General features: G+C 46.5%; 1 protein-coding gene across 1 annotated transcript in view; it reads left to right on the top strand.

Moving 5' to 3' along the window:
• The window catches only part of TNFSF8 (TNF superfamily member 8), a 29049-nt gene extending 14519 nt beyond the window's left edge, over nucleotides 1–14530 (top strand). The window contains exons 3-4 of the mRNA XM_055579458.1: nucleotides 11181–11252; nucleotides 12729–14530. Coding sequence (XP_055435433.1) covers nucleotides 11181–11252; nucleotides 12729–13123 — 467 coding nt within the window. The 3' untranslated portion in view covers nucleotides 13124–14530. The remainder of the gene's footprint in view (nucleotides 1–11180; nucleotides 11253–12728) is intronic.
• Nucleotides 14531–25536: the final 11006 nt, after the last annotated feature.

The raw sequence follows: 25536 nt of genomic DNA, 5'->3' as shown, positions 1-25536 counted from the left end.
GCGTATTTCAAAGCAGACTGATAATTACAGCTTTGTCAACAATAGCTGAACTTTGGCTGGAATTACTTAGCATGAGACCTCGATTCCCACCAAGCCTCTGTAGACCGTCACGTCAGAAGGGAGCCTGGCATAATGCAGAAGCTAGCTAGCTTCTTCTATAAACGACTAGACAGTAAACATTTTAGGCTTTGTAGATTGTCAACTACAGGGGGTCTCACAAGTGATCCCCTTTTCCTGCAGATAACTATACTTTCCTCTGAGAGCATGTCCTTTTCTATGTTGTTTTTGTGTGAAAATGTCCTTTCTTTTACAACACGAGGTTGATACAGATGGGAATCAGGTTGGTTTGCTTTTTACTCAGTTTTTTGTCTGTTTGTTTGAACAACAACAGGCAAAATAAGAAGCTGCCCATTCTGTACTGGTCACTGAAATTTACATTTTGGAGTCCTTAATTTTGGTTTTGAAGTAATTATTTTGGTCTATAGAAATTTAAAATTTTGGCAGCCATGGACTAGAACACTTCTCAGATCCCTTCTTATATGGGCCATCACTGTGGATATCAGAACACAAACTAATTTAAAACCAACCACAGTTCACAATTCAATGTCTTTGCAACCAGATTTAAAAATGCTAATAATTCTCCCTAGGGCTATGAAACTCTTGTTAAAGACCTTCCACTCTTACCCTAGATTTATCTTAGCCTCCATCCTATAAGCAAACAACTTGGGGATTAATAGTCCTGTTTGGCAGGTGGTGAGCTGAGGCCCAGGGAATCAAGGTGACTTTTGGAAGGTCATCTAGGGAACTGATGGCAGAGCAGGAGTCAGAATCCAGGGCTCCTCTCTAGCCTCACATGATTGTTGCCAAAACTCAGCCTCTGTTCACTGGTGCTGAATAGAACCACGGGGACAGAGTTTTAGGTGAAGTAGAAAAGAGAAAAGCTTTTACTGCTTTGCCGGGCAAAGGGGGCCACAGTGGGTCCATGCCCTGAAGACTATGTGACCCATCCTGGAGGCAGTAGTGAGGAGTTGTGTTCAAGGAGCAGGATGTGATCAGCTCGTTCTTGGATTGGTTGGCAACAAGGTGAAATTTCAAGCATCGTCAACCTTCTGGGTCAACCTTCTGGTTTCAGTCTAGGGTCTGTGTTCTTGTGGTCAGCAGTTTTCATCTGGAAAGGGGTCTGCTTCCTGTAAAAACAACATAGGAATGTGTGTCAGGCCTTTATCTGTATCTTTCAGGAAACTGGGAGTTTAGTGATTCTGTTACGTGGCTGAATTATAGTCTATAGATTGTTACCAGTTTCTTAGCCCAACAGCTCTTCCTTGCTTCTACATCTTCACATTTCCCAATCGTTGACTCTTGAGTCGGCATTTTAAGACAAGGACACAGGGGCTCGTAGACAGTTTCATGATGTGCTTCGGCCATAAAATGTCAGTGACCTACTGTGTGTGGTCCTTAATGAAAGTCTCCACCTGTCTTAACTTGACCACCTACAGACACGGTGGTCAGATGAGGTGGAAAGAATACCACCTTGGAGCAAGACCTGGGCTCCAGAGTCGACCTCCACACTAGCGGGCTGCGTTTCTCAGGGCAAGTCTGTAACGTACAAAGACGGTGCACTGAATGAACTGGAAGGGTCCTTCCAGCTGTGATGCTTTATGATATTCTAACCTTTCCTTCAATATGTAAATACAGAAAAAAAAGTCTAAAAAGATGATTCCTAATAATCTTGAGGAAGTCTGCAGGCTTCCTGCAGGAGGAACAGCCTCCTCCCCAACAAACCCCCTGTGAACAGGCAGAGGCAGTGAACTCCCTTTGGAAAAGCCATGGCAAGACACTCCGGGCAGAGGGGCGCTGTTTCCCAGAGGCTCCAGGGAGGAGGCTCTAGGGGGCAGCGTGTGGTTTGCCCCCCAGGTGGATGAGAGTGGAAGCTGGACTCTTCCCAGGGAGCCCTGTGCCACCAGCCGGTGGAAACTGTCCACCAGGAAGCCAGCAGCAGCCCAGAGCTTAGCAAACAGGGCCAGGCACACACACCAAAGTAACATTAACACAGGACGACACTTAGCTGCAGGGAAACCACGGAACGCCAAGCCTTTTCTGTAAGGAGAGAATGTCTGAGTCCCAGCACTCACCTCCCACTTCCGGCCAGGAGACTTGTCACCGGCAGACCACCACCTCACCCCCACGCTCTTGTGCTTAGGACCCGGTGGCCTGGCGGCGGCTCAGCTGAGACTGCGGACAGCCAGGCAGGGCCCCAGGAGGAGGACGTTCTCCCTTCCTCTAGCAAACAGAGTCACTAGGGGCTCCCTCACAAAGCTGCTCAGAGGGACCACAGATACAACTCTTGTCTGCCACGCGGCTGGGCACGAGGTCCGGGGGGCCCGGTAGAGGGGGGCTGTGCTGCTTCTCGGCATCCTCAGCTCCTGTCTCCTGCCTCCCCCACGTTCGGAATCCCACGCATTCCTATGTATGTGCTGTATTTGCGCCAACCCCATAACAAGCCCCCATGCCTGATCTCCCCAGAGTTCCAGAAGCACCCACATGTGTGTGCAGCAAAGCTGGCAGCAGGATTTAGGGATGTGGAGAGGCTGGTGGGGTGGTGCCTCCCAATATGGAAGCAGAATGGAGTTTCAGAGCCTACGTGATCGCGAAGCCTCTGCACTCTACCCACCAGGCGGGGCACTCTCAGGAGACAGCACTCTTCCCTTGGGTTCAGCCCTCTAGCACACATACCCCCCACCCCCACCTGCTTCCATGTCCTTCTTCCCAATTTCACCACCCATCACTTCCCCTCAGAAATTCAGCAGAAATTCAAACTCCTGACTTCATTGCAAAATAATTTTGATCACCTCAGCCCCAGGCATTTCCAACATCCCAACAACCAAATATCAGTTCTTACCTGCACTGGAGGAATTCCATAGATGACTTGTAAATCAGTTTTTCTTTTATTCCCCAGCTAGGCAGGTGCGAGGATGTGATGGGATGAAGATAGTAAACACTGATGGGGCCTTTGCTTTGGGCCAAGCACTGGGCCGAGGGCTTCGTGATTCACTCGTGCAGTCTCACAACAAACCCCAGGATAATTATTAGCCCCTTGATAATTGTTAAGTAGGGAAACAGAGAGATTTACCAACTTGCCTAAGATTGCACAGCTAGCAAGGAGTGGGGCCTGACCTCAAAATCCAAGCTGATGTGCCTGGGAGCTCTTTGGCTTATCCAGAATGTCATGGTCAAGATGCCGAGTGCAACATGACCGTGCTTCCTTAGTGTCCCCACCAGGGCTCCAAGGCCAGGAATCCCCCCAGGGCTCTCTGCACTTCCTCCACACCTGCTCCTGTAGCTGTTTGTCTTCCCGTCAGTGAAGCCTGCTCTCTGGTGTTGAGCTCCGGGCCACTAAGGCACCTCCACACATGGCTCTGCACGAGAGCCAGGGCTGTGGGGAGCGTGAACAGCCCACGGCAGGGGATCTGGAGGCCAAATTCAGGCCCCAGCTTCACAGTGGAGGATCCTAAGAACTGGGAGGATCCTCCCCCCACCCCCACTGCGGCCAGTTAAGATAGTCTGCCTTTCCTGTGAGCATCACGTGCACACTAATATCCAGAGGTTCCTGGGGGCCCTGAGGAGGTGGAAATAGTGGATAGACCACCTGGAGGAGTCCTGAACCCCTCTTGTGTGTTCCCCATCTTGCAAACAAATATCTTAGGATTCTCTCACCACTTCAGTAATACCACTCCAACAATGTCCCATGTTTGCCTGGCTTGCAAGCTACTCTCCTCCCCCACTCCCTCTGCTGAAAAGAAAACGTGGGCATTTAAAAGAGATCAAATAAGGTTAGCTAATTGCAGCTAGTGAACCCACCCCCAAAGAAACAATACAAGCTGCCCATGGAAGGCAGTGAAACTAAACCAAGGAGCTGGTTGCTCAGCAATCGCCCGCTGTACCTGGTGTCATGTAGCTGGGATCCGGATGCAGGCTGCACAAGAGGCAGGTAGAGATGCAGCAGCATCCTCCTCTACAAGGGCTGAAAACAGCAACCAGAGACCTCACATCTGTCAGGTGGACAGAGCTGGATCTAACTGCCCGGTCCGCTGGTTGTCATAGTTTTTTCCCCTCCCACACACTAAGTGGGGATACAACTGCTCAGTGGTCACTGCTTTTCACGTAGTCACAGGCCTCAAAGAACTTATTTGTCTCTGTGTTTACTTAAACCTATTCACTCAAAGCTCACTCTGAAAGTGTCTTTTTCTTAAGGCAGTGATAACCGGGATCAGGACTCTCTCTAACAGAAATAAACTAGAAAATGGGCCACACAGAATAAGGTGGGACAGAGTCCTGGAGAGGCCATCAGAGTGCTAAAGCCATCTGTGTCTAATCCGTGCCTCTTGTCACCCAGAGGAGAGGAGAGGGAGGGGGAGATGCGGTGGGGGGGCGGGGGGTGGGGTAGACAGGAGGAGGGGAAGAAAAAGGAAAAGAATTCAGATCATCGAGGCGCATATTAACACTTATACTTGAAGTTTTCACATACACATGTCACAAGTCTTTAAATCTAGGAGAAAAATCCCCATCCTTCACTTTGGAGAAGAGGAGAAAAAGAGAAACAGAGGCGGGGGAAGGAGGGAAGGACAGAAGTTAGAAAGGAAGGAGGGAAAGAAAGCAAGGAGGGAAGGAAAGCAAGTTTGTTTCTCAAACTGGCTTCACTACATGTTTCATCCAAGCTCTCTGGACACCACACGTGTTGTCTTAAATTTCTGCAAGCCCTGCTGTGCAAGCCCTGGGCCAGGAAATGGGAGCCAGACATGAGCAGATCTCTCTTTGCCTTTTCAATTAGACTTTAAAGGTGCTTCTTAAATACCCTCCAAAAATATCAATTCAATCTGCACTTAGTGTAAGTGAATTTCCAGGAATTACACATCAAGTCAGATAGCTTTATCTTACGTACTGCAACAGGTCAGGATTGAAGAGGCCGCAAGGGAATCCCCTGGCAGCCCAGTGGATAGGCCTCTGTGCCATCAACTGCTGTGGGCCCTGTTCAATAGCTGGTCAGGAACTAAGGTCCCACAATGCGCCATGTGGCCAGAAACAAAACCCTCAAAATCCCAAGGAACCTTCAAGGGATTCAAATTAATTTTCACTTGATCTCAACTTGTATTTACTGGTGACTTTCGATGTTTAACCCTGAGCATGTCAGAACAGCTACTCCTCAAATGACGTCTGTAAACCCAAGGCTACCTAGCCCTTTGTTTAACGAATGGCCTATTCTGGAGTTTCTCCATGACGAGTTAACCAAGGAAACCGTCGCACTGAGGTCAGCTGAAATGACCCTTAGGTTAGGGATTCACTGTGATTCCGAATTCCACTGACAATGGCGAGGCTCTCCCCTAGATGTCGCTATTGCGACTCTCCTGGATATCGCGCCAAAAGAGCGGAACTCAGAAGCCAGGACAGGGTAGACGCAGAGTCATGAGGATAATGCTCTCCTTCTTGGAAGGATTAAAGTATTTTCAACAGATGACGAAGGGCTATTCACACTGTCCTGAGACCATCCGATGGCCTCAAACACTTAGGTACATAATTAAGAAACTTCAGTCCACCAGATAATGTCATGGGCTCTGGTTTAACGAGTGTCTCATTGGCCAGACGAGCCTGTTAAGAGTGCTGCTAAGCTGTGCTACTTAAGAACCAAGGGAAGAGTTGGGGAAGCGGGGTCTACCGCGTGCTGGGTTATCTCCTCCAAGCCATGTGCTGTACAGGCCATTTGACATCCATAACCTCATGGCATCTTCGCAACATGCACACATTGGGGTTGACTGTTACTGTCCCCACTTAACAGATGCAGCAATTGAGGGTCAGTAACGGGAAGTGACAGGTCTGACGTTAGAAGCCTTGACCAGAACCCAGGTGCTTTCTTTGAGATGCGCTGTGTCTGTTTTGCTCCAATATTAACCTGGAAGGTACTTGGCACTCAGACCACACACTTTCTGGCTGGAGTGGTAAGTGTGGCTTGTTTTGCCTATTGGGCATTGTTGCATCTTAATGGAAGCCTAACAGCCCCTGACTTATTACTTGGCAGGGTTCAGCCCATGAACCTGAAGTCACCTGCTGGCATTCCCCTGGGAAGAGGAAGTCCAGATGGCTCATTAGCGCTTGTTTTCCAGGCACCCATAGCTGTCTGGTCAGTTTTCAGGCCAGTGTGTATGGCGGCTGCAAATCCACTTATTCCTACATTTAAAGCCTCTCTGCTCCATGGGAAGACTAAAAACCAGGGCAGAGCCCAGGACTAGGAGTCAGGAACTCTGTGCTCTGAGCCCAGCTCTGCCACTTAGCCTACTGTGGGGTCTTGAGCCAGACCGTTAGTCCCTCTGGATTCAGCCTCTCCACTCACAGATCTAGGGTCACAGTTAGCTTGGCATCCGATGGTCCTTTCGGGTCTAATATTTTGAGATCTCAAGGAGGGTTCCCATCTTCATGTTGCATTGTTCTGACTTCTATCTAGAACATGACCCTTCCAACCACCTAAAGCAGCATCTCTCTCCCTATCTCTGTCTTCTATGCACCTGACCAGGAGGGTTTTGTTGGCAAATATTTCTTTCCAGGCTTCCTAACAAAGCCCAAGAAAATGTCATGATCCTTCTAGAGGAGACCAAAGCTTGAGAGGATGGCTTACAAATCTTGCCCACCTGAAGGCCTTGGTTCTCAGGTACTCACAAAGAACCTGAGGTGTCTGAAAGATGGAATGCCCGACAGAAGCAAGGGGTTCCAGACTGTGGCCTGGCCCCACCGCTGACTCATGGGGTGACCTCGGACACGTCTGCTGTGGGGGTAGCATTGGGGAGCACATGTGTTATGTAGTTACCAAGGCTGGGCCAAATGATTTCTCAGGGAAATTCCAGTTCTATGAACCATGAAAACCCTTTCAGAACCAGGTTGTTCATAACTTAGGTTATTCCCAGACCTAAAACACTGTTCTACTGCTGCAGGTGTCCGGAAATCTTAATGCGTGTAGACAAACTCCTAGATGGGGTAGAGCAACGTGCTCAAAAGATAGATAGCTGGAGCTGGGACTGACTTCGTGTCCCTGCAGCAGGCCTGGCAGTGTACAGCTGAGTCTACACAGCCATCTAAAATCAGCTAGAAGGGCCCTTCTGGATCATCTGATCCACCCTGCTCTTCATCTAGCATGAGACACAACCGCCCAAAGAAAAGTCCTGGATTTTAACTCCCGGGCCATCTACTTGCCATGATGTGCAGACTGTTCTCCCCTCCCCTCCCTAGTCTTTAGTTCTTCAAATTAAACCCCTCAGTGCAGCTAATTTGGTTGGGAAATAAATGAAACAGAAGTGTGTTTTGCTCCCTGCTGCTAAGTCGCTTCAGTCGTGTTTGACTCTGTGCAACCCCATAGACGGCAGCCCACCAGGCTCCCCCATCCCTGGGATTCTCCAGGCAAGAACACTGGAGTGGGTTGCCATTTCCTTCTCCAATGCATGAAAGTGAAACGTGAAAGTGAAGTCGCTCAGTCGTGTCCGACTCTCAGCAACCCCATGGACTGCAGCCTTCCAGACTCCATCCATGGGATTTTCCAGGCAAGAGTACTGGAGTGGGGTGCCATTGCCTTCTCCGTGTTTTGCTTCCAATGCTCCCCAAATTCAAACTTCCAGGAATACTATAGGATTCCTGTCTCATAACCAAAAAAGATTACATCATGGGCTCACAGGGTGATAAGGAGACTCAAAGCCACATGGCTGATGACCCATGGAATATTCATCTAGGTCTTGACAAGAGCCACATGACTCTCACACCAGCCCAACACATCTCTGAACAGCACTAACTGGTCCAATATTTGAGCTGCCAGCACTGTGACTTGCAATGTGTGTTGTATGTCCTTAATGAAAGTCTTCCCACTGCCTCATCCAGGAAATGGGGACAAGAGCGGTATTCGCCATTAGCTGAGTGCATCAGCTTAAACTTCTTAGGAGCCTTAAACTTCTAGGAGCTGTGCTGTTTGGGCCCACAGAGCCAGCCCCCATCAGCCCTGGCCCTCCTAACAGCCTTTAAAGTCGCTAAGCACCAGCAGCGTGCCTTCCCCAGGCTCCTCTCCACGTTCAGCAGTTCCATTCCACCGAGAGCTCCTCTGGAGCCCTGCTTCCCCAGGCCCTTCCCTTAGCCAACTCAGTGATGTCATTCTTCAAGAGAGTTGCCTCTGTTTTCCCTTCTTTTCGAAACATCTAACAGATTCTTTAAGAAAAACTAAGATAAAAATAAAAGAAAAGAAAAACTAAGATACACCATGGCATTTGACTTCAGGAAATGCAAAAGCTTCAAAATAAGGTGTTTTTTTTTTTCCATCCTTGGGTTTCTCAGAATTACAGCTGAGGTCAACCCAACAAACATACAAAGACCAAAGGGGAAAGAAAAAAAAAAAAAAAGAACCTGCATGTGTGAGAGGCGAGTCCAGGCTTGTACTTCTATATCCACCTGTTAAGAGAAGCTCACCTGACAGATGCCACGAGTGACAAGGTGTGAGGGGGTCCTTGGCCAAGGAGGAGAGCTGTTCACAGTGTGACGTGCTGGCCTGAGCCGAGGGCTTGAACCTTAACCTCCCATGTAATCTAACCTGACCTGCAGAACCAAGAACAGAATGAAGCCAGGTGTCATCCAGCCCGGAAGGGGAGGCCAGGCCAAGCATCCGCATTCTCTTCCTCAAGCCCTGAGAGCTGAGCTGAAATCCACAGAGGGAAGGAGCAGAGACAGACTACATGATTCAGCTCGACAAACATTTACAGAGTATCTTCTGGGCTGGCAGTGGGGATATGGAAACAGTAGTCTCTGCCCTGAGGATTCATGGTCCAATGGAGAAGGCAAATAAATGGAAGGAGAGGTCAGAGAAGGGTTCCCAGAGGAGGTGGCTACCAGGCAGTGCTTTAAACAAGGCACAACTTGCCAGTGAAGAGGGGGATTCCAGATGAAATGGAAAGCCAGCATGGTGTAACTGGGGGCATCCCAAGGGCCCAACCTCCAGTAGAATGGTCAAAATTCCACTCGGGCATTAGAGTCAGACAGCCTCAGCTTGAATTGCCCCTCTACCACTGACTAGCTGTGAAAATGTGACAAGCCACATAACTTTTTAAAGACTCAATTTCCTTATATACAAGAGAGAAGTTTCTAGAGTACCTTTCTTGTGGGGTGATGGTGAGAATGAAATAAAAGAATGCATGTAACAGGCTTAGCCGAGTAAAAAGGAAATAGGCATCAGTCACTATGTACTAGCTAGCATTATTATTCCCAGCACCGCTGCTGCTACTGGTGGAACAAGTTTAAGAGGCAACAGGGGGAAGAGGGAAGGCGAGGGGGGAGACTGCAGAGTTCATTAGGGATTAGAACCCAACGGAACACAAATACCATGGGGAGGAGCTTGGCCCTGATCCTGCAGTCACAGTGGGTCAGAAAGGGGTTCCGAGCAAAGAGACACAGCCAGACATGTCTCTCTGCAATTCCTTTGGACCTGACGTTCCACACCCCAAAAAGAGAAGGCTGGGCTTTCTACTCATAGCTACAGCACATTTAAGAATGAACAGCCCTCTGTTCCCTGGTGGCCTAGTGGTTAGAATTCGGGCTTTCATTGCCTTGGCCCAGGTTCAATCCCTGGCCAGGGAACTGAGATTCCACAAGCCCTGTGGGGCATGGCTCAAAAAAAAAAAAAAAGAAGGAGCAGTCCTCGTTGCCTCCTTGCTATGACTGTGCACACCCCAAGAGTGTGGGCTGTAGGCAGGATAAAGCTGGAGAATGAGTGAGGGATAAAATCAAAAGAACGAAAGAAGAAGGGCAGCTGGCCCTCCAGCCCTCCTCACCCAAGAGACCTGTGGACCAGAGCCTCTTCATGCCTCCAGGGGAGATAAGAATGAAGACAGACCCCTGCTTCTGCTGGGGGTGCCTCTAGCAGTGAGCTTGTTCAGACAGCAGGGGGAACTCTTCACTTAACTTTCTACCACTGCAAGCCCCCACTGTAAGGACGGCCAGGAGGGATTTTCCCAGGCCAGGACAGAGGGCAATGGGGAAGATTGTGAGTCCAACAGATGCTACTCTAAAATCCCCGTGAGCAAGCCCGCTAGGATGTGGTCGCCTCGACCGAATGGCTGCCTAGTCTCTGACAGATGGAATCATCGGTTGTCTCTGTCATCTCTGGCGACACCATCAAAAAGATGTCAATGTCACATCCTAGATCTGCCAGTTCTAGAGATTAGGGAAACCAAGACTCAATAAGAAGAAAAAAATGCCCAGAATAAGCTGAGTTCATGAGTCATTGCAGGAAATGTATGGCTTGGTTCTGTGCATACAAAATAGTTACTATACTAAGAAATGAAGCTGCCATCACCAGTGAATACATTTAAAATATTCTGATTTCTTAAATTCCACAATGACATAAACATTGTCTTTTCTCCCTGCCAAGGAAGCTCCATATAGCAGGCTGCCTGCTTAGGTCTCTATGATCTTATAGCCTTTTAAAATTGAACACCAGGATGTGTTTACCTCCTCTGTCTGGCAAAATGGTCTTGGGGAGAAAGCCTGGTCTCTGAAATCAGATAGACATGGGAGTGGATATCAGGGTTTCCTCCAACTTGCAATGACCTTGTATTGCTGACCATGTCTGGACATCAGGGTGAGCCTTGCAGAGCTATTCTGAGAATTCAATCAGCTGGAATACACAGAAGCACACTCTTAAAGGAAGGATGGCAATAATTACTACCAGCCTTAGTGTTCTAACCGCCACTGCCTGGCTGAGTGACATAGGACAATGCACTGAATTTGTCTAGTGCCCACGCTTTTTTCCATCTCTCAAAGGGACTTAGTCAGCCCTCTGTCACAGAGCTGTTGCAAAGATCCAGTGAGGTGGAGTATACGAAGTGACAAGAATGGCACCAGGTACATACAGGAACTCAGGCCCTGTTGGTTTCCTTCCTCCAGCTTCCACAGTCTTTTGTAAAAGTCCATGTGGAAGCAATCAAGTTTAAAGAGAAAAACTCCTAAGGTACTTGATGGCAAAATGAGAAATAAACAGGTTTTCCTTTTATCCCCCAAATGGAAACAGAATAGTAATTGTCTCCATCAAAGGGTCATGGGAAAAGATCTGGTATCTCCAGTTCCCAGAGCAGAGAGAGGCATTTAACATGTGGTCTTATTTTCAGGGAATTGCTCAGAGGACATCTCATGTATCCTGAAAAGGGCTCCATTCAAGAAATCATGGGCCTACCTCCAAGGTCAGTAACCAAAACCAGGAACCCCAACCATATGAGGGTCACTCCTGCGGCCTTTCTCAGGTTTCTGGGCCAGAGGTCACAAGCAGAGGCTCACGGCCAAATGTGACCTGCGTGTGCATTTTGTTTAACCTGTGTGATAATTTTTATAATTTGAATTTTAATGGCTTAGGGGGAGAGGGGAGAGCATTACTCTCAAAAGCTGCAAGATTCCTGCTTCCTAAACCTCATCCACTCCTTTAAGTTTGCCTCCCTGGCCTGTGAGGGAATCGGTGCTCCACCCCCACCCTTCTTCATTCATCTACGGGCTGCAGACCAAGGGTACTGTCCTTTCCTGCACACGTGGGAAGCAGGCTCTTAATTTCTGCCTCTATCAAGTCATTCACAAGAGAGTCACAAAACTTCCTGGTGTCCAGATTGATAGCTTAATGACCATGTTGGCACAGGCCCCACTTGCATATTGCAGCATGCTTCAGGTAAGAGGTCCCTTAGAGACGAAATAATAAGAGGCATTTATGCTAGGATAGATGAGGTACAGAGGAGATGGCCAAGATTCTCTGCAATAGCCATCCTGCTCATTTTCAAAATTCAATTTTGCAGTTAGATTAGTTCTCATTCTTCAGTTGAATTGCAATGAGGTTTAAAGGGAAGCAATTAAAATGAACATCCCAGCTTCCCAATTCTGAAAGATACCTGGACCCATCAGGGCTGATTTTAACTTGTCAGTGAAAAGACTCAGAGACTTGGCTTCTGACACCAACATGTCTGCTTAGAGGGCCTGCTAATTCTCTGCTCCTCTATAAATCCCAGCTGGGAGGAATCCCTTAATGTGAACTTAAGAGGTCTGCACAATGATGTCTGGCTGCCCTTTTAAAGAGAGGAAGACATTTAAAACTTCAGAAAATGAATAGTTAAGGGATGTATCTGAATGTGAAAGAACAGACTGAGGTTCTCCTAGACTTCTTGACCCCTGAATTGGTTACTAACTGAACCAAACTGAATGCTTTTTCTCTGATACTTAGTGCAATGCTTACCCAATAGCAGTCCCCTGTTGATCAAATGTTCATTGATTGATTGACTATATGTCCATGATAGCCCAAAACTTATAAGGAATATAGTCCAGGAACTTAGAGTCTGAAAAGGGAAAAGTAAAACTTATAATGATAATAATAGAATGATAAAATGATTAAGTGGAAAACAATTACCTCTGGAGGGGGTAAAGGTCTAGGACTGTGTGTTTTCTGACCCTTCAGCTTTATGCTTTAGAGAAAAAGCAGAGGGATGGTTTTGTACCTGTACCTTAAACACTCAGCAATGAATGGAGTAACATGGAAGGTATTCGAGAGAGCTGAACCAGCAGGCAAATTACAGAAAACATGGGGCTTGAATGGGAAACCTTGAATAAAAGTTTCAAATTTTCCAATCTGCATCCGAAATTTGCCTAATGACTCTGAGGTCCTTTTGTCTTTCTCCCTCCAGTGTCAAAGCATATAAACAAAACCCAGTTGTCTTGGAACAAAGATGGCATCATCCATGGAGTCAGATATCAGGATGAGAACCTGGTGATCCAGTTCCCAGGTTGGTACTTCATCATCTGCCAACTGCAGTTTCTCGTGAAATGCCCAGAGCATGCTGTCGACCTGAAGCTGGAGCTCCTCATCAACAAAGACGTTAAAAAGCAGACCCTGGTAACAGTGTGTGAGTCTGGAGCACAAACCAAGAACATATACCAGAACCTCTCCCAGTTCTTGCTGGAACACCTTCAGGTCAACACGACCATATCAGTCAAGGTGGATAAATTCCAGTATGTGGATACAAACACCTTTCCCCTTGAGAATGTGTTGTCCCTCTTCTTATACAGTAGTTCAGACTGAACCACCCCTCCTGGCCTTTGGGAAGAAAGCAACTCCCTACCACACAGCACTTATCCTTCCAGACACTTGGGGAAAAAAAGAAAACTTTAGGCCAAGACTGAAAAACACAAAGGGAATTAAATAGTACACTTCCATCCCCTGGGAAGATCCAACTCAGGGTTAAAAAGAGACTTTTGAGTGAAGGATCTTCCAGATAGAAAGTGGGGACGCAATGTGGCATGGTGGACAGAGCCACACATGGGAACCAGAAGGGATGGATTTAGGCCCAGCCCAATCACTAACTCACTGTGTGACCTGGAGCTAGTCCTTTCCCTTCCCTGGAACTTGGATTTCATGTCAGAAAAGCCAAGGGGCTGAGTTTTAACCTTTCCAAGTCTCCTCCGTCTCAGAAGAGCAGAAAAAAAAAAAAAAGGTCTCTCTCATCACAGACCTGAGAACTAAGATTCCAGGTGCTTTTCCCGAAGCCCCCAGCCAAAGGAAAGGCCCCCACATTGGCATAAAACTGATGATACTTAGGAGCCTTCTGGCTGTCATGTCACCTCGGGATTTGGGGATGAGTTTCAGGGCACCTTGCTTGACAAATGGAGTGAACAGTAGGATCTAAAGTGTGCAAAACTGACCATCCTGAATCTAATACCTTGTGGGTATTTGGAAAACCACCCGGCCAGGCTTGACTCTGCCGGAACTGAGACTTGACAATAAAACAACAACAGGCAGCTTTTGTTTCCCGTCAGGAAAGTGCCGTGAGCTCGGCAAGTACTCAGCGCGCAGCCGTCACGGTGATCAGCGGCTGCTGTCTCCCGCATGAACTCTTTCCCCACTTCAAACAGCTCTCAGGAAACCGTTCTGTGGAGGGTTTTTAAGGCCTCACTGTGTCGCTGACAGACGATGATGACTTGTGACTAACGGCCGCCTCCTCTCCTGATCTGGGTGATGAGGCCATTTCAACCGGCGTTTACGTGCGTCCGTCCGCGAGGGAGCGCCTTGTTTGTCCGAGAGAAGGACCACTGACTTGAAATGTAAGCTCGTGAAGTTATGCTTCAGAGGAAAAAGCAATGCCTTAACTGCTATGTAAAGGAAGGGAGTAAAATTTGCATTTTTCTCAATTAGGAGGAAAGAAGAGAAAGGTGTAGGAACTCGGGAAAGCTTGTCAGAGAAGGGCTAGAAACGATTTAAAAGAAGGGAAGTAAAAACAGCAGTGGCGGTGTGGATGAGAGGGACTGCGGAGAATAAAAACGGCTAAGGGCAAGATTCGAGTAATTTGCTGAGCCAGGTGTTACATTGACCGCTTCCTAGGTCTCCATTAAGAAATGTTCGGTGAGGTCTACATTTCTCTTCAACACTTTCTGAAGCAGATTCTTTGGGAGGAGTGGGTATTGGAAGAGATGTTGAATTCAGCAAATCAAGTGGTCTGTGATTAAAAAAAAAAAAAAAAAAAACATAGGTTTTGAGGACCCGAAGCCACAGAATAAGGGGGCACATGGCATTTACACCCTAACTCTGCAGGACAAAAGAATCCCGCTTAAACCAACTCATGCATTCTTGAAAAAGTATCTGCAACCTAAGCATGTGGAAAATTTTCTACTGTCTCATATATTAACTTGAGAAAGTTTCCATTTTCATTTTTAACCAACACTCCAGAGCAGAAGTACCTGATATTTACCTCCTGAGGAGTTCCTAATCTCAGTCTCTGTCGAGCAATGGCCTGAAAGCCAGCATCTGAAGACACAGAATTTAAAGGAATCCAGTAGCAAGACAAACAATTAGAATAATAATCATTAATAACCCAATGTAGGGATAATACAGAATCCCTGGTGGCTCAGATGGTACAGAATCTGCCTGTAATGCAGGAGACCTGGATTCAATCCTTGGGTTGGGAAGACCCCCGGAGAAGGGAATGGCAACCCATAGGGAGTGGATGGCCTAGAAAGTTTAAAATGGAATTCTGTCACTCCCTGAGTGTTACCAACCCCCTGGTAATGCTGTGAGCAAATGACACCATCTATGCAAGTAAAATAAGTCATTTTTCAAACTCGGAGTCCAGGCTGCCTGAACATATGCCTCTTTGGTAAAAACTCATCTGGTGCTCACTCATTCTACCCTTTCCCATCCCAAACACATAAATACACACACACACACACACACACACACACACACACAAACTATACTTGTAGAACTTGCAGAGGAGGGTGATGGACAAGTTGATGAATAATAACGAGTATAAATGTATATCTGCCCTTGGGAAAATCCACAGGACTGTCTTTCTCCACAGTTGGTGACTTCTTCCTCACCCCATTTCTCCATCACACATGGATGCCTCTGTAACTTCCTCATCCAATTCCTTCTCAGAATCCCCGCATCACACAATTCTTGGCTGGGAGAAGGGCCCTGTACGTCCGGGGGCAGTGGCGGGGCTGATAGGATCAGGCACTAAAGAAAGGGGTGCTGGAGAAACTGGGCAGGACTCACCGAACGGGGGAGGCTTCCAGAATCCCTGGAACACTGCTGACTGTCCTGGTACTGGGGCCAAAGCTGTTGAGAGCATAGAGGAGCACTGCCCTGCGGCAGGCCTCAATCCTCAGGGATTCCTCTGTTTCTCCCTGACTCTCTCAAAACAATCCAGGATCATCATTCTAATGTGAGACATGTGGTCTGTAGATTTTTGTACATGGTCAAATCATGAAAAAGTTTAGGGTCCCATGATGTAAATGTTTCATCTCTCAGAAAATGAAGAAATATATGATACAAACAATATTTTGCAGTAAAAAAATTAAAAGATTTTTGTTTTATTTGAGGTTACATAGATAGGTGAATGTATATATGTGTGTGTAAGAAGGTATGTGTATATGCATGTACATATATGTATACTCTATATATGCATATGTGTATGTGTGTGTGTATACACTTTCCCCTAATAATTGTTTTACAGGTCATCTGCTTAACCTGGGGTCAGGGGAAGAAGCCTGATTATTGCTCTGGGTACTGCAAAATTTATATATTCTTGTATTTATTTTTAATTATGAAAAGAACAGAAAGTAGTATTTCTCCCATGACTCACCAGTATTTAATAACTATTAATATTTTACTATATTTGCTTCTGCTTCTTTTAAACAATAAAAAATACAGGTAGAGCTGAAGCCTCCCTGCTCTGTTGACTTCCCTGTGCCCTCCCCAGAGCTAATACAGCCTGGGAGTTTGCATGTTCCCTTCACTTGGTGGCTCAGATGGTAAAGAATCCACCTGCTATTCTGCAGGAGACCCGGGTTCGATTCTTGGGTCAGGAAGATTCCCTGGAGAAGGGAATGGCTACCCACTCCAGTATTCTCGCCTGGAGAATTCCATGGACAGAGGCGCTTGGGTGGGGCTATAGTCCACAGGGTCATAAAGAGTTGGACATGACTGAACTGAGTGACTAACACTTTCACTTATATAGTTTTATATTTGTTTTCCCATAGGAATATATAGTACAAGTCTGTGTGTTTTTAAATTTTTCAATAAATGATATCCTACTTTATATGGCATTTTGTGACTTGAAATTTTCATATAACATTAAGGTTCTGAGATTTATCTAAGCTGACACACACAGATCTATTAATAGCTCATTCATTTAACTGCTATTATACTATTTCATTGTTTGAATACATCAGAGTATGCTCATTCTCCTACAGATAAGGATGTAGCTTGCCTTCTGATCTTGCTGCAATAAGGATCTTCCTGCATACTTCCCATCCCTTGTTGCCATTTTTCAATACAGCAAAGGGATTCTTTTTAAAAATTAGAAAGAGTACCCTAAAGCTACTAAGTTCACCTTGACCAGTAAGGGTTTACACTCCTCTGTGGTCACAACTCACAAGCTGGAGCCTTGGAATCTAAAGAGCCATTTCTGTATTTCCTAAGAACCTCTCTGCTCTGTGCTAGCATCCCACACAAAGTCCGGAGTGCCAGTGTGGTGCCAGGCCCCAGGCCAGGCGCCAGCCTGTGTGCCACGGCTCTGCCAGGCTACTGCAAAATCAGCTCTAGTTAGCGTGTGCTTGGAACGTCTTGCCAAATCACTCCAGGGCTCCCCTGGACCTGGTTCTCTTTCTGGAGAATGAATGAAAAATCCAGTCTGCAAGAGGGGTAAACGCAACACCAGAAGGAAATTTCTCCCGAGACTAAACGTCCATGTTCCTTGGCTCAGGTCCCTTTTCTCTTCAAACTCCACACTGTCTCTCTGGGTGACTGAACCAACCCCCTTGCCTTCAAATGACATTTTCTTGCCAATGACTGCATCATCTCTACATTCAGTTTGGGTCTTTTCCGAAAATCCAGTCCAGTCCAGTAGCTATTGTGCTGTTGTTCTGAGACCCTGCAGTGGGAGACTGAACTCAGTGACCAGTGCAGTGGCGCTCAAGCTCTGTTTCACTCTTTTACCTTGACCCGGGGTGGGGGGAAACACCTTACTTTGCAAACAACTGCATGTGTGTGTATACATACAAACAACACACACACCCCGAAGACAAACATTTCATTAAGTAGTACTTACCCTTATTTGTGACTACGGAAATAATCTTGTTGTGACCACCTGAACTGATTTTATAATGTTCTCATGAGTCACATCCCACAACCCGTTCAAGCTTGCCTTTCCCTGCCCCACAGGTGGGAAAGTTAAAAACAGACTTTGCTTATCCCCTTGCAGCTCAGGCTTTAGAAGGGTTTGGTCTTAGATTTTGGAATGTTCATCCACTCACTCAGCACGCACAGCTGTGCAGGGCTGTGGTTATCTTGTAGCTGCAGGGGTCTGCCGGGGTTCCAATGTCCAGCTTAGCAGGTGTGGCGAGCCTGGCTGTAAGGACAGGAGCATGCGTTCTGCTGACATGGTCTGTTGCAGACTCACGTTGGTTCTAGAGCTGGCAGTAGCGTGGCTTCCTTATTGGGGGTGGTTTCCTGTTTGAAATGGTGATGTTGTGGCTGCAGAGGGGGCAACTTCCTGACTGCAAGACTGTTGAAGAGACAGCAGGGCCCACAGAGGCTCAGTTCCTAGGAGCAGCCTTAGAGGTTGCTCCTGAGAGCTCAACCTGGATTCTGTTTCCTCAGCCCTCTTGACGATCCATAAGCCATTTAAGGCATAAACGCTAAGTTGCTTCAGTTGTGTCCAACTCTTTGCGACCAAATGGACTGTAGCCCACCAGGCTCCTCTGTCCATGGGATTCTCCAGGCAAGAATACTGGAGTGGGTTGCCATGCCCTCCTCCAGGGGATCTTCCCAATCCAGGGATCGAACCCATATCTCTTAAGTCTCCTGCATTGACATGCAGGTTCTTTACCCCTAGCACCACCTGGGAAGCCCAAGCCATTTAATACACTGAGATAAATGCCTTCCTGCTAAACAAGCTGGAGTGACATCTGCTCCCTGCAACTGATCCCTGATGGATACAAACTCAACATGTATACAACTGACCTCATGATACACATCCCACACTTGTCACCATCCCCATGTCCAAATTCCAAGGACTACCCGAGACTCCCATGACCCTTGTTTTCCTACCTCCCATCCAATCAATATCTGTCCAATATCTGTGGGTCCTCTGGTCTCAGCTACCATCACCTCGTGTGCACTATTCCCATCCCCTCCTAACTCACCTCCCTGTCTCACGCCTTACAAATTATACCTCCAGACAGAAGAACAGTTTTCCATTGTTCTTGGAACTGACAGCAATAATTATCATTTATCAAGCTCTTATATGTTATACACTTGTCATGTACTCACTCATTCAATCCTCAAATCAGCCCTAGGAGGGAGGCATTATTACCCCCACACTGCAGGCAACAATGACATTGAGACTCTGAGACACAGAGGTGTGGTCAACATCACACAGGCCAGGGGTGGCAGAGTTGGGATTCAAGCCCTGGTTTGTGAACATTCACCTTTCAACATCCATGCACCGGCTGCTATGAGCCCAGCCTTCCTAAAATCCAAGCTTTCCAAACCAGCTCTGTCTCTCTCTGCTGCTGCTGCTGCTAAGTCACTCAGTCGTGTCCGACTCTGTGCAACCCCATAGACGGCAGCCCACCAGGCTCCCCCATCCCTGGGATTCTCCAGGCAAGAACACTGGAGTGGGTTGCCATTTCCTTCTCCAATGCATGAAAGTGAAAAGTGAAAGTGAAGTCGCTCAGTCGTGTCTAGCGACCCCATGGACTGCAGCGCACCAGGCTCCTCCATCCATGGGAGTTTCCAGGCAAGAGTACTGGAGTGGGGTGCCATTGCCTTCTCCCTGTCTCTCTCTAGAGCCTGCCTTTCTCTTCAGCACCACAGCTTTATACCCACCTCCCACCTCCTACATCCTCTGCTCAAGTGACACTGAACTTCTCCCAATTCCTCAAACCTTCTGTGTTCAGCCTTCCCACCAAGTATTTGCATATGTTTTTTCCTTCTTCCTGAAATGCTCATTTCACTCTCTTTTACTTGATTAACTCCTATCATTGTTCTGAGCTCCTTAACAAAGTCCTTCTGGCTCTTCTGGCCTCACCTAGTCCCCTGCTGTACACTCTCACTCTCGCACCATCCTTAGCTGCATGACACTTTACTGTCCACCCTGGTTCTCCCTATAGCTCCTCTCCACATCCAAAGTCCTCAACAGCAGGGACCCCGTCAGTCTTACTCAGTGTTCAGTCCTCATAGTCTAGCACAGTTTCCGATATATCGGACAACTGTTCCATAGCTATATTTCTTAAATAAGTAACCAAAGAAAATCTCTTCAAACATGGGCCCTATTCTAGAGAAAAAATACCAAATAAGCTACCAAAAATTAAAAATTAAAAAGACTGAAAGCCATCTTCTCTTACAAATGTTTCACAGCACTCAAGAGGGTCAAGAATGTTGATTAAAGAGAGGGCAAATTTTCAAAAGACAAAATCCACCCCTGCCATTAGAGAATTTGGAAAAAGACAAGCCCTGACTTGTTTCATTAAACCTTTTCTATAAGTCAGATGTAATATTTGCTATATAATCCATCTCTTCAGTTCAATTCATTTCAGTTGCTCAGTTGTGTCCGACTCTTTGCAACCCCATGGACTGCAGCATGCCAGGCTTCCCTATCCATCACCAACTCCCAGAGCTTGCTCAAATTCATGTCCATGGAGTCGGTGATGCCATCCAGCCATCTCATCATCTGTCATCCCCTTCTTCTCCCATCTTCAATCTTTTCCAGCATCAGGGTCTTTTACAATGAGTCGGTTCTTTCCATCAGGTGGTCAAAGTATTGGAGTTTCAGCTTAAGCATCAGTCCTTCCAGTGAATATTCAGGACTGATTTCCTTTAGGATGGACTGGTTGGATCTCCTTGCAGTCCAAGGGACTCTCAAGAGTCTTCTCCAGCACCACAGTTCAAAACCATCAGCTCTTCGGTGCTCAGCTTTCTTTATAGCCCAACTCTCACATCCATACATGATCACTGGAAAAACCATAGCTTTGACTAGAGGGACATTTGTCAGCCAAGTAATGTCTCTGCTTCTTAATATGCTCTCTAGGTTGGTCATAGTTTTTCTTCCAAGGAGCAACTGTCTTTTAATTTCACAGCTGCAATCACCACCTGCCAATGATTTTGGGGCCCCTCAAAATAAAGTCTCTCACTGTTTCCATTATTTCCCCATCTAGTTGCCATGAAGTGATGGGACCGGATGCCATGATCTTAGTTTTCTGAATGTTAAGTTTTAAGCCAACTTTTTCACTCTCCTCTTTCACTTTCATCAAGAGGCTTTTTAGTTCTTCATTGCTTTCTGCCATAAGGGTGGTGTCATCTGCTTATCTGAGGTTATTGATATATCTCCCAGAAATCTTGATTCCAGCTTGTGCTTCATCCAGCCTGGCATTTCACGTGAGGTACTCTGCATATAAGTTAAATAAGCACGGTGACAATATACAGCCTTGACGTACTCCTTTCCCAATTTAGAACCAGTCTGTTGTTCCATGTTCAGTTCTCACTGTTGCTTCTTGACCTGCATACAGATGTCTCAGAAGGCAAGCAAGGTGGCCTGGTATTCCCATCTCTTGAAGAAGTTTCCACAGTTTATTGTGATCCACACAGTCAAAGGCTTTGGCATAGTCAATAAAGCAGAAGTAGATATTTTTCTGGAACTCTCTCGCTTTTTCAATGATCCAGTGGATGTTGGCAATTTGATCTCTGGTTCCTCTGTCTTTTCTAAATCCAGCTTGAACATCTGGAAGTTCACAGTTCACGTACTGTTGAAGCCTGGCTTGGAGAATTTTAAGCATTACTTTGCTAGCATGTGAGATGAACGCAATTGTGTGGTAGTTTGAAAATTTGGGGCACTGCCTTTCTTTGGGATTGAAATGCAAACTGACCTTTTCCAGTCCTGTGGCCACTGCTGAGTTTTTCAAATTTGCTGGCATATTGAGTGAAGGACTTTCACAGCATCATCTTTTAGGACTTGAAATAGCTCAGCTGGAATTCCATCACCTCCAGTAGCCTTGTTTGTAGTTATGCTTCATAAGGCCCACTTGACTTAGCATTCCAGGATGTCTGGCTCTAGGTGAGTGATCACACCATCGTGGTTATCTAGGTCATGAAGATCTTTTTTGTATAGTTCTTCTGTGTATTCTTGCCACCTCTTCTTAATATCTTCTGCTTCTGTTAGGTCCATACCATTTCTGTCCTTTATTGTACCCATCTTTGCATAAAATGTTCCCTTGTTATCTCTAATTTTCTTGAAGAGATCTCTAGTCTTTCCCATTCTGTTGCTTTCTTCTATTTCTTTGCATTGATCACTGAGGAAGGCTTTCTTATCTCTTCTTGCTATTCTCTTACTATCTCTATAAGACTATTTGCTATTGGAATCCTGTCATAGCTGGAGACACTCTCCCTAGAGAGTTTATATCAAATTTCAGTGCACCTTAGAGCCAACTGAAAGACTTCTTAAACTCCTCATGCCCAAGCCACATCTCATATCTGTTAAATTAGAATCTCTAGGGTTAGGCCCCAGACCCCAGGATTGAGCTCCCACAATGTAAACTAAGTTTAAAAGTCAGTGGTTTAAATCCATGGTATCCATATTGTGCCCTGGACTAGCAACCTCAGCATCACAAGATAGTTACTAAAATGCAGATTTTCACACTCAACCAGACCTATTAAAACAGAATGTGCATTTTAATAAGATCCGAAAGAGATTGACAGGCACCTAATAGTTTGAGCAACACTGGTTTCCATGACTTTCCCCGGTCAGTGGAGAATACCCTGAACCCATTATGCTCCCCAGTTTCCCCCAAATTGCTTTTGGGAAATGAACTCTCCCTTCCCTTCTGCTGTATATACAAATGTGAGGGTCTGGACACTGCCAAGGGCATCGTTAAGCCACTATGACGGTATTCATTTGAAATGACTATCACTGAGTTTTTCAAATTTGCTTTTCTGGCCCAGCTCTCTCCCCTGAGAATCTTAGGCAAGAGCTGGGACAAAGTTCCGGCCAATATGTCGAAAGCTTTGGCCATGGTAGAGAGACGGGGATGTACCGTACTTTCCCTGTAGCCAAGAAACACAGAAAACAAGTCTGAGGTCAGCAGGTGAGAAGGGCAGCTTAGAAACCTGAGTTTGAATCCTGGCTCAGGCCATCATTGACATGAGGAGCTCCATGAGTTACAAACACTCTTTAAACTGAAATTTCCTCCACTGAAAAATAAGAAGCATAATCCTTCCCAAAGCTATGGGAGGACAAACACACCACAAGCTTGAAAAGCACACAAATGTGAAATAATTGTATTGTATTTCACAGTCACAGGGGAGTCTGACGGTGGGGAGAGGAAATGCTTAAGGGGGAATGAAGGTGAATGAAGGTTCCTCAAACTCACCGAAGCCATCTCTCATCTGTGGCCAGAAAAACTAGCCATTGACCAGCAAAGGTGTCCGTGAGACAGACACCCGGGGGGTGCTTTTATACTTTGGGGCAGGGGTTCCCAATCTCCAGGCTACATACCAGTACCTTCTGTCAGATCAGCGACAGCATTAGATTAAAAATAAAGTCCACAATACACATTTTGCACTTGAATCATTCCCAAACCTTCCTCCCACCCCCAGTCCATGGAAAAACCATCTCTCATGAAATCAGTCCCTGGTGCCAAAAAGGTTGTGGACCGCTGCTTCAGGAAAACTGGCCTGCATAAGCCAAAGGAATACTTGGAGACAGCGTATTGGGGGTCCTTTCCCTGGTCTCCCTCATGGCAGCACTGGACTACTGGTGTTGGCGTGTCTTTTCCCCCACTGAGTGTAGAATGTCTGGAAGGCCAGACTCCTTTTCTGAACCCCCAGTACCTAGATCTGTGTCTGGCACAAAGCCAGCACTCAGAAAAGTAGATTTCACCTGCAGCAAGACAGGGAGTCAGCGGATGAGGCTATCAGTGCAGCTGGTTTGAAGCAGGAAAATGCTGAATCGAAGCTTTATGCCTCTTGCCACTGGGAGGCTCCAAGGGAAAACCAGCTTAAGTATTTCAACATTCCGTTCCCTCCACCAGGGGCACAGGCACTGGAGACAGAACTGCCGTGACCTGACTCTGCCTTCTGCTCTCACAGTTAGTTTCCTTGTACCAGCTGGCCTGATGCACACAGCACTGGGTACGGAAGATGACAAGGGAAGAAAGGGCACCCGTCATGCGGCTGACCCAGCAAGATGAGGAAAATCAAGAAAACGCTGAAGGAGGCTTAATTTCAACGGCCGAAGTTACATTCTTACCCTCGAATACACAGTCTCAATTGGACCTGATTTGTCCATTCTCCTTGTTCACACCTAGCTTAATGAATCTATGTAATTGACAGGAAAAGGCAATGGCAACCCACTCCAGTACTTTTGCCTGGAAAATCCCATGGACGGAGAAGCCTGGTGGGCTGCAGTCCATGGGGTCTCAGTCGGACACGACTGAGCGACTTCACTTTCACTTTTCACTTTCATGCATTGGAGAAGGAAATGGCAACCCACTCCAGTGTTCTTGCCTGGAGAATCCCAGGGACAGGGGAGCCTGGTGGGCTGCCATCTCTGGGGTCACACAGAGTCAGACACGACTGAAGTGACTTAGCAGTAGCAGCAGCATGTAATTGACAACACTTTCTGAATGCTTCTTTACCAGGTTCTGGACATCATATTGAAGCCTTCAAAGACTGTAGGCTCTTACATTCTCACACCATCTTATGAGAGACTGCCAGTCCCATGTTACAGATGAGGAGACTGAGACTCGAAGAAATGCATCAGCAAGTCCAGGGTTAAGCAGGTCAGGATATACATGCCCAAAGTCTGACTCGAGAACCACATCTCAAAGGACACTACACTGCTCTACTGTGAAGCCACTTGACTTCACACATGGGATTTCTTTCTCTACAAGGTCTGTGCCCTTCCTTTTTATCTTGGTTTGCTGACATCATTCATACAATCTCAACCCAAGCATTATTTCTCAAGAACCATTCCCAGGCTAAGTTAGGCATTCCAACCTGGGCCTTGGTAATCTCATCTTCATCAAAAACACTTATCATCTTGTACTATAACTATAATTATGTGTTTGCTTCACTTGTCAAGCCTGTAGGCTTCTTAATAAGATAAGGCTTAAACAGAGTACATGCCCCCTGCCCGAGTCTACAAAATAAAGTGATTTTTGCTTCCAAATTAATTTGGCATGGTCCTCCACCATTCATACCCTACTTTGGATTCTTGAAGCTTGTCACTCTACATCACTGAAACTTTATGGTTCATTCTGGCTGTTCTAGAAACTTTGGCTGCTTCTCCTCTTGGTCACTGTCACTGCTAAGTGGAGAACCATGAACCTGAAGATACCAGTCATTCTAGGCCTCACTCTGCAGTCAGGCAACGTCTCACTCCCCATTACCAGAATTATCCAGGCCTTTTCGTGACTGAGAGTCCTAACCTAACTTTTTCTGGACCCAGAGAGAGATAGAGAAAAGTGTGACCACCCCCAACCCAAAGTGCCAACTCATTTCCTGCCCAAAATTAACCACTTCCCAAAAACGAATGACTCTCTGGACATCCATTCCCTTCAGGGGAAAACCCCACCCCCACCTACCAGGCTGTCATCTTACCCTGTGACCCCAACCTGACAAACACCTAACAGCTCAATATCAGTACCCACCCCCCCAAAGTTTATGTGACTCATCCTTATCTACTAGCACCTTGTTGTTCTAGGATAGATTTTCTTTTTTTTTTTTTCTGTTTTGGGGATAGTTTTTATTAGACATGGGAGTCAATTGGAAAAAACTGAAGCTAGAACAACTTGAGCATCCAAAAGGTTATTAAACCTTTGGAGAAAGCGCACTAGCGAAGGTAATATTTATGTACATATTATGCATATATTTCAACCTGGAGGGGATGAATACATGGGTGTATTCACTTTAAAATTTTGCTGAGCTGTACACTGATGATT

This window comes from Bubalus kerabau, chromosome 4, assembly GCF_029407905.1.
Source record: "Bubalus kerabau isolate K-KA32 ecotype Philippines breed swamp buffalo chromosome 4, PCC_UOA_SB_1v2, whole genome shotgun sequence".
NCBI lineage: Eukaryota > Metazoa > Chordata > Mammalia > Artiodactyla > Bovidae > Bubalus > Bubalus kerabau.
The sequence above is the reverse complement of the archived record's forward strand: the minus strand, read 5'-3'. Positions and strand labels throughout refer to the sequence as shown.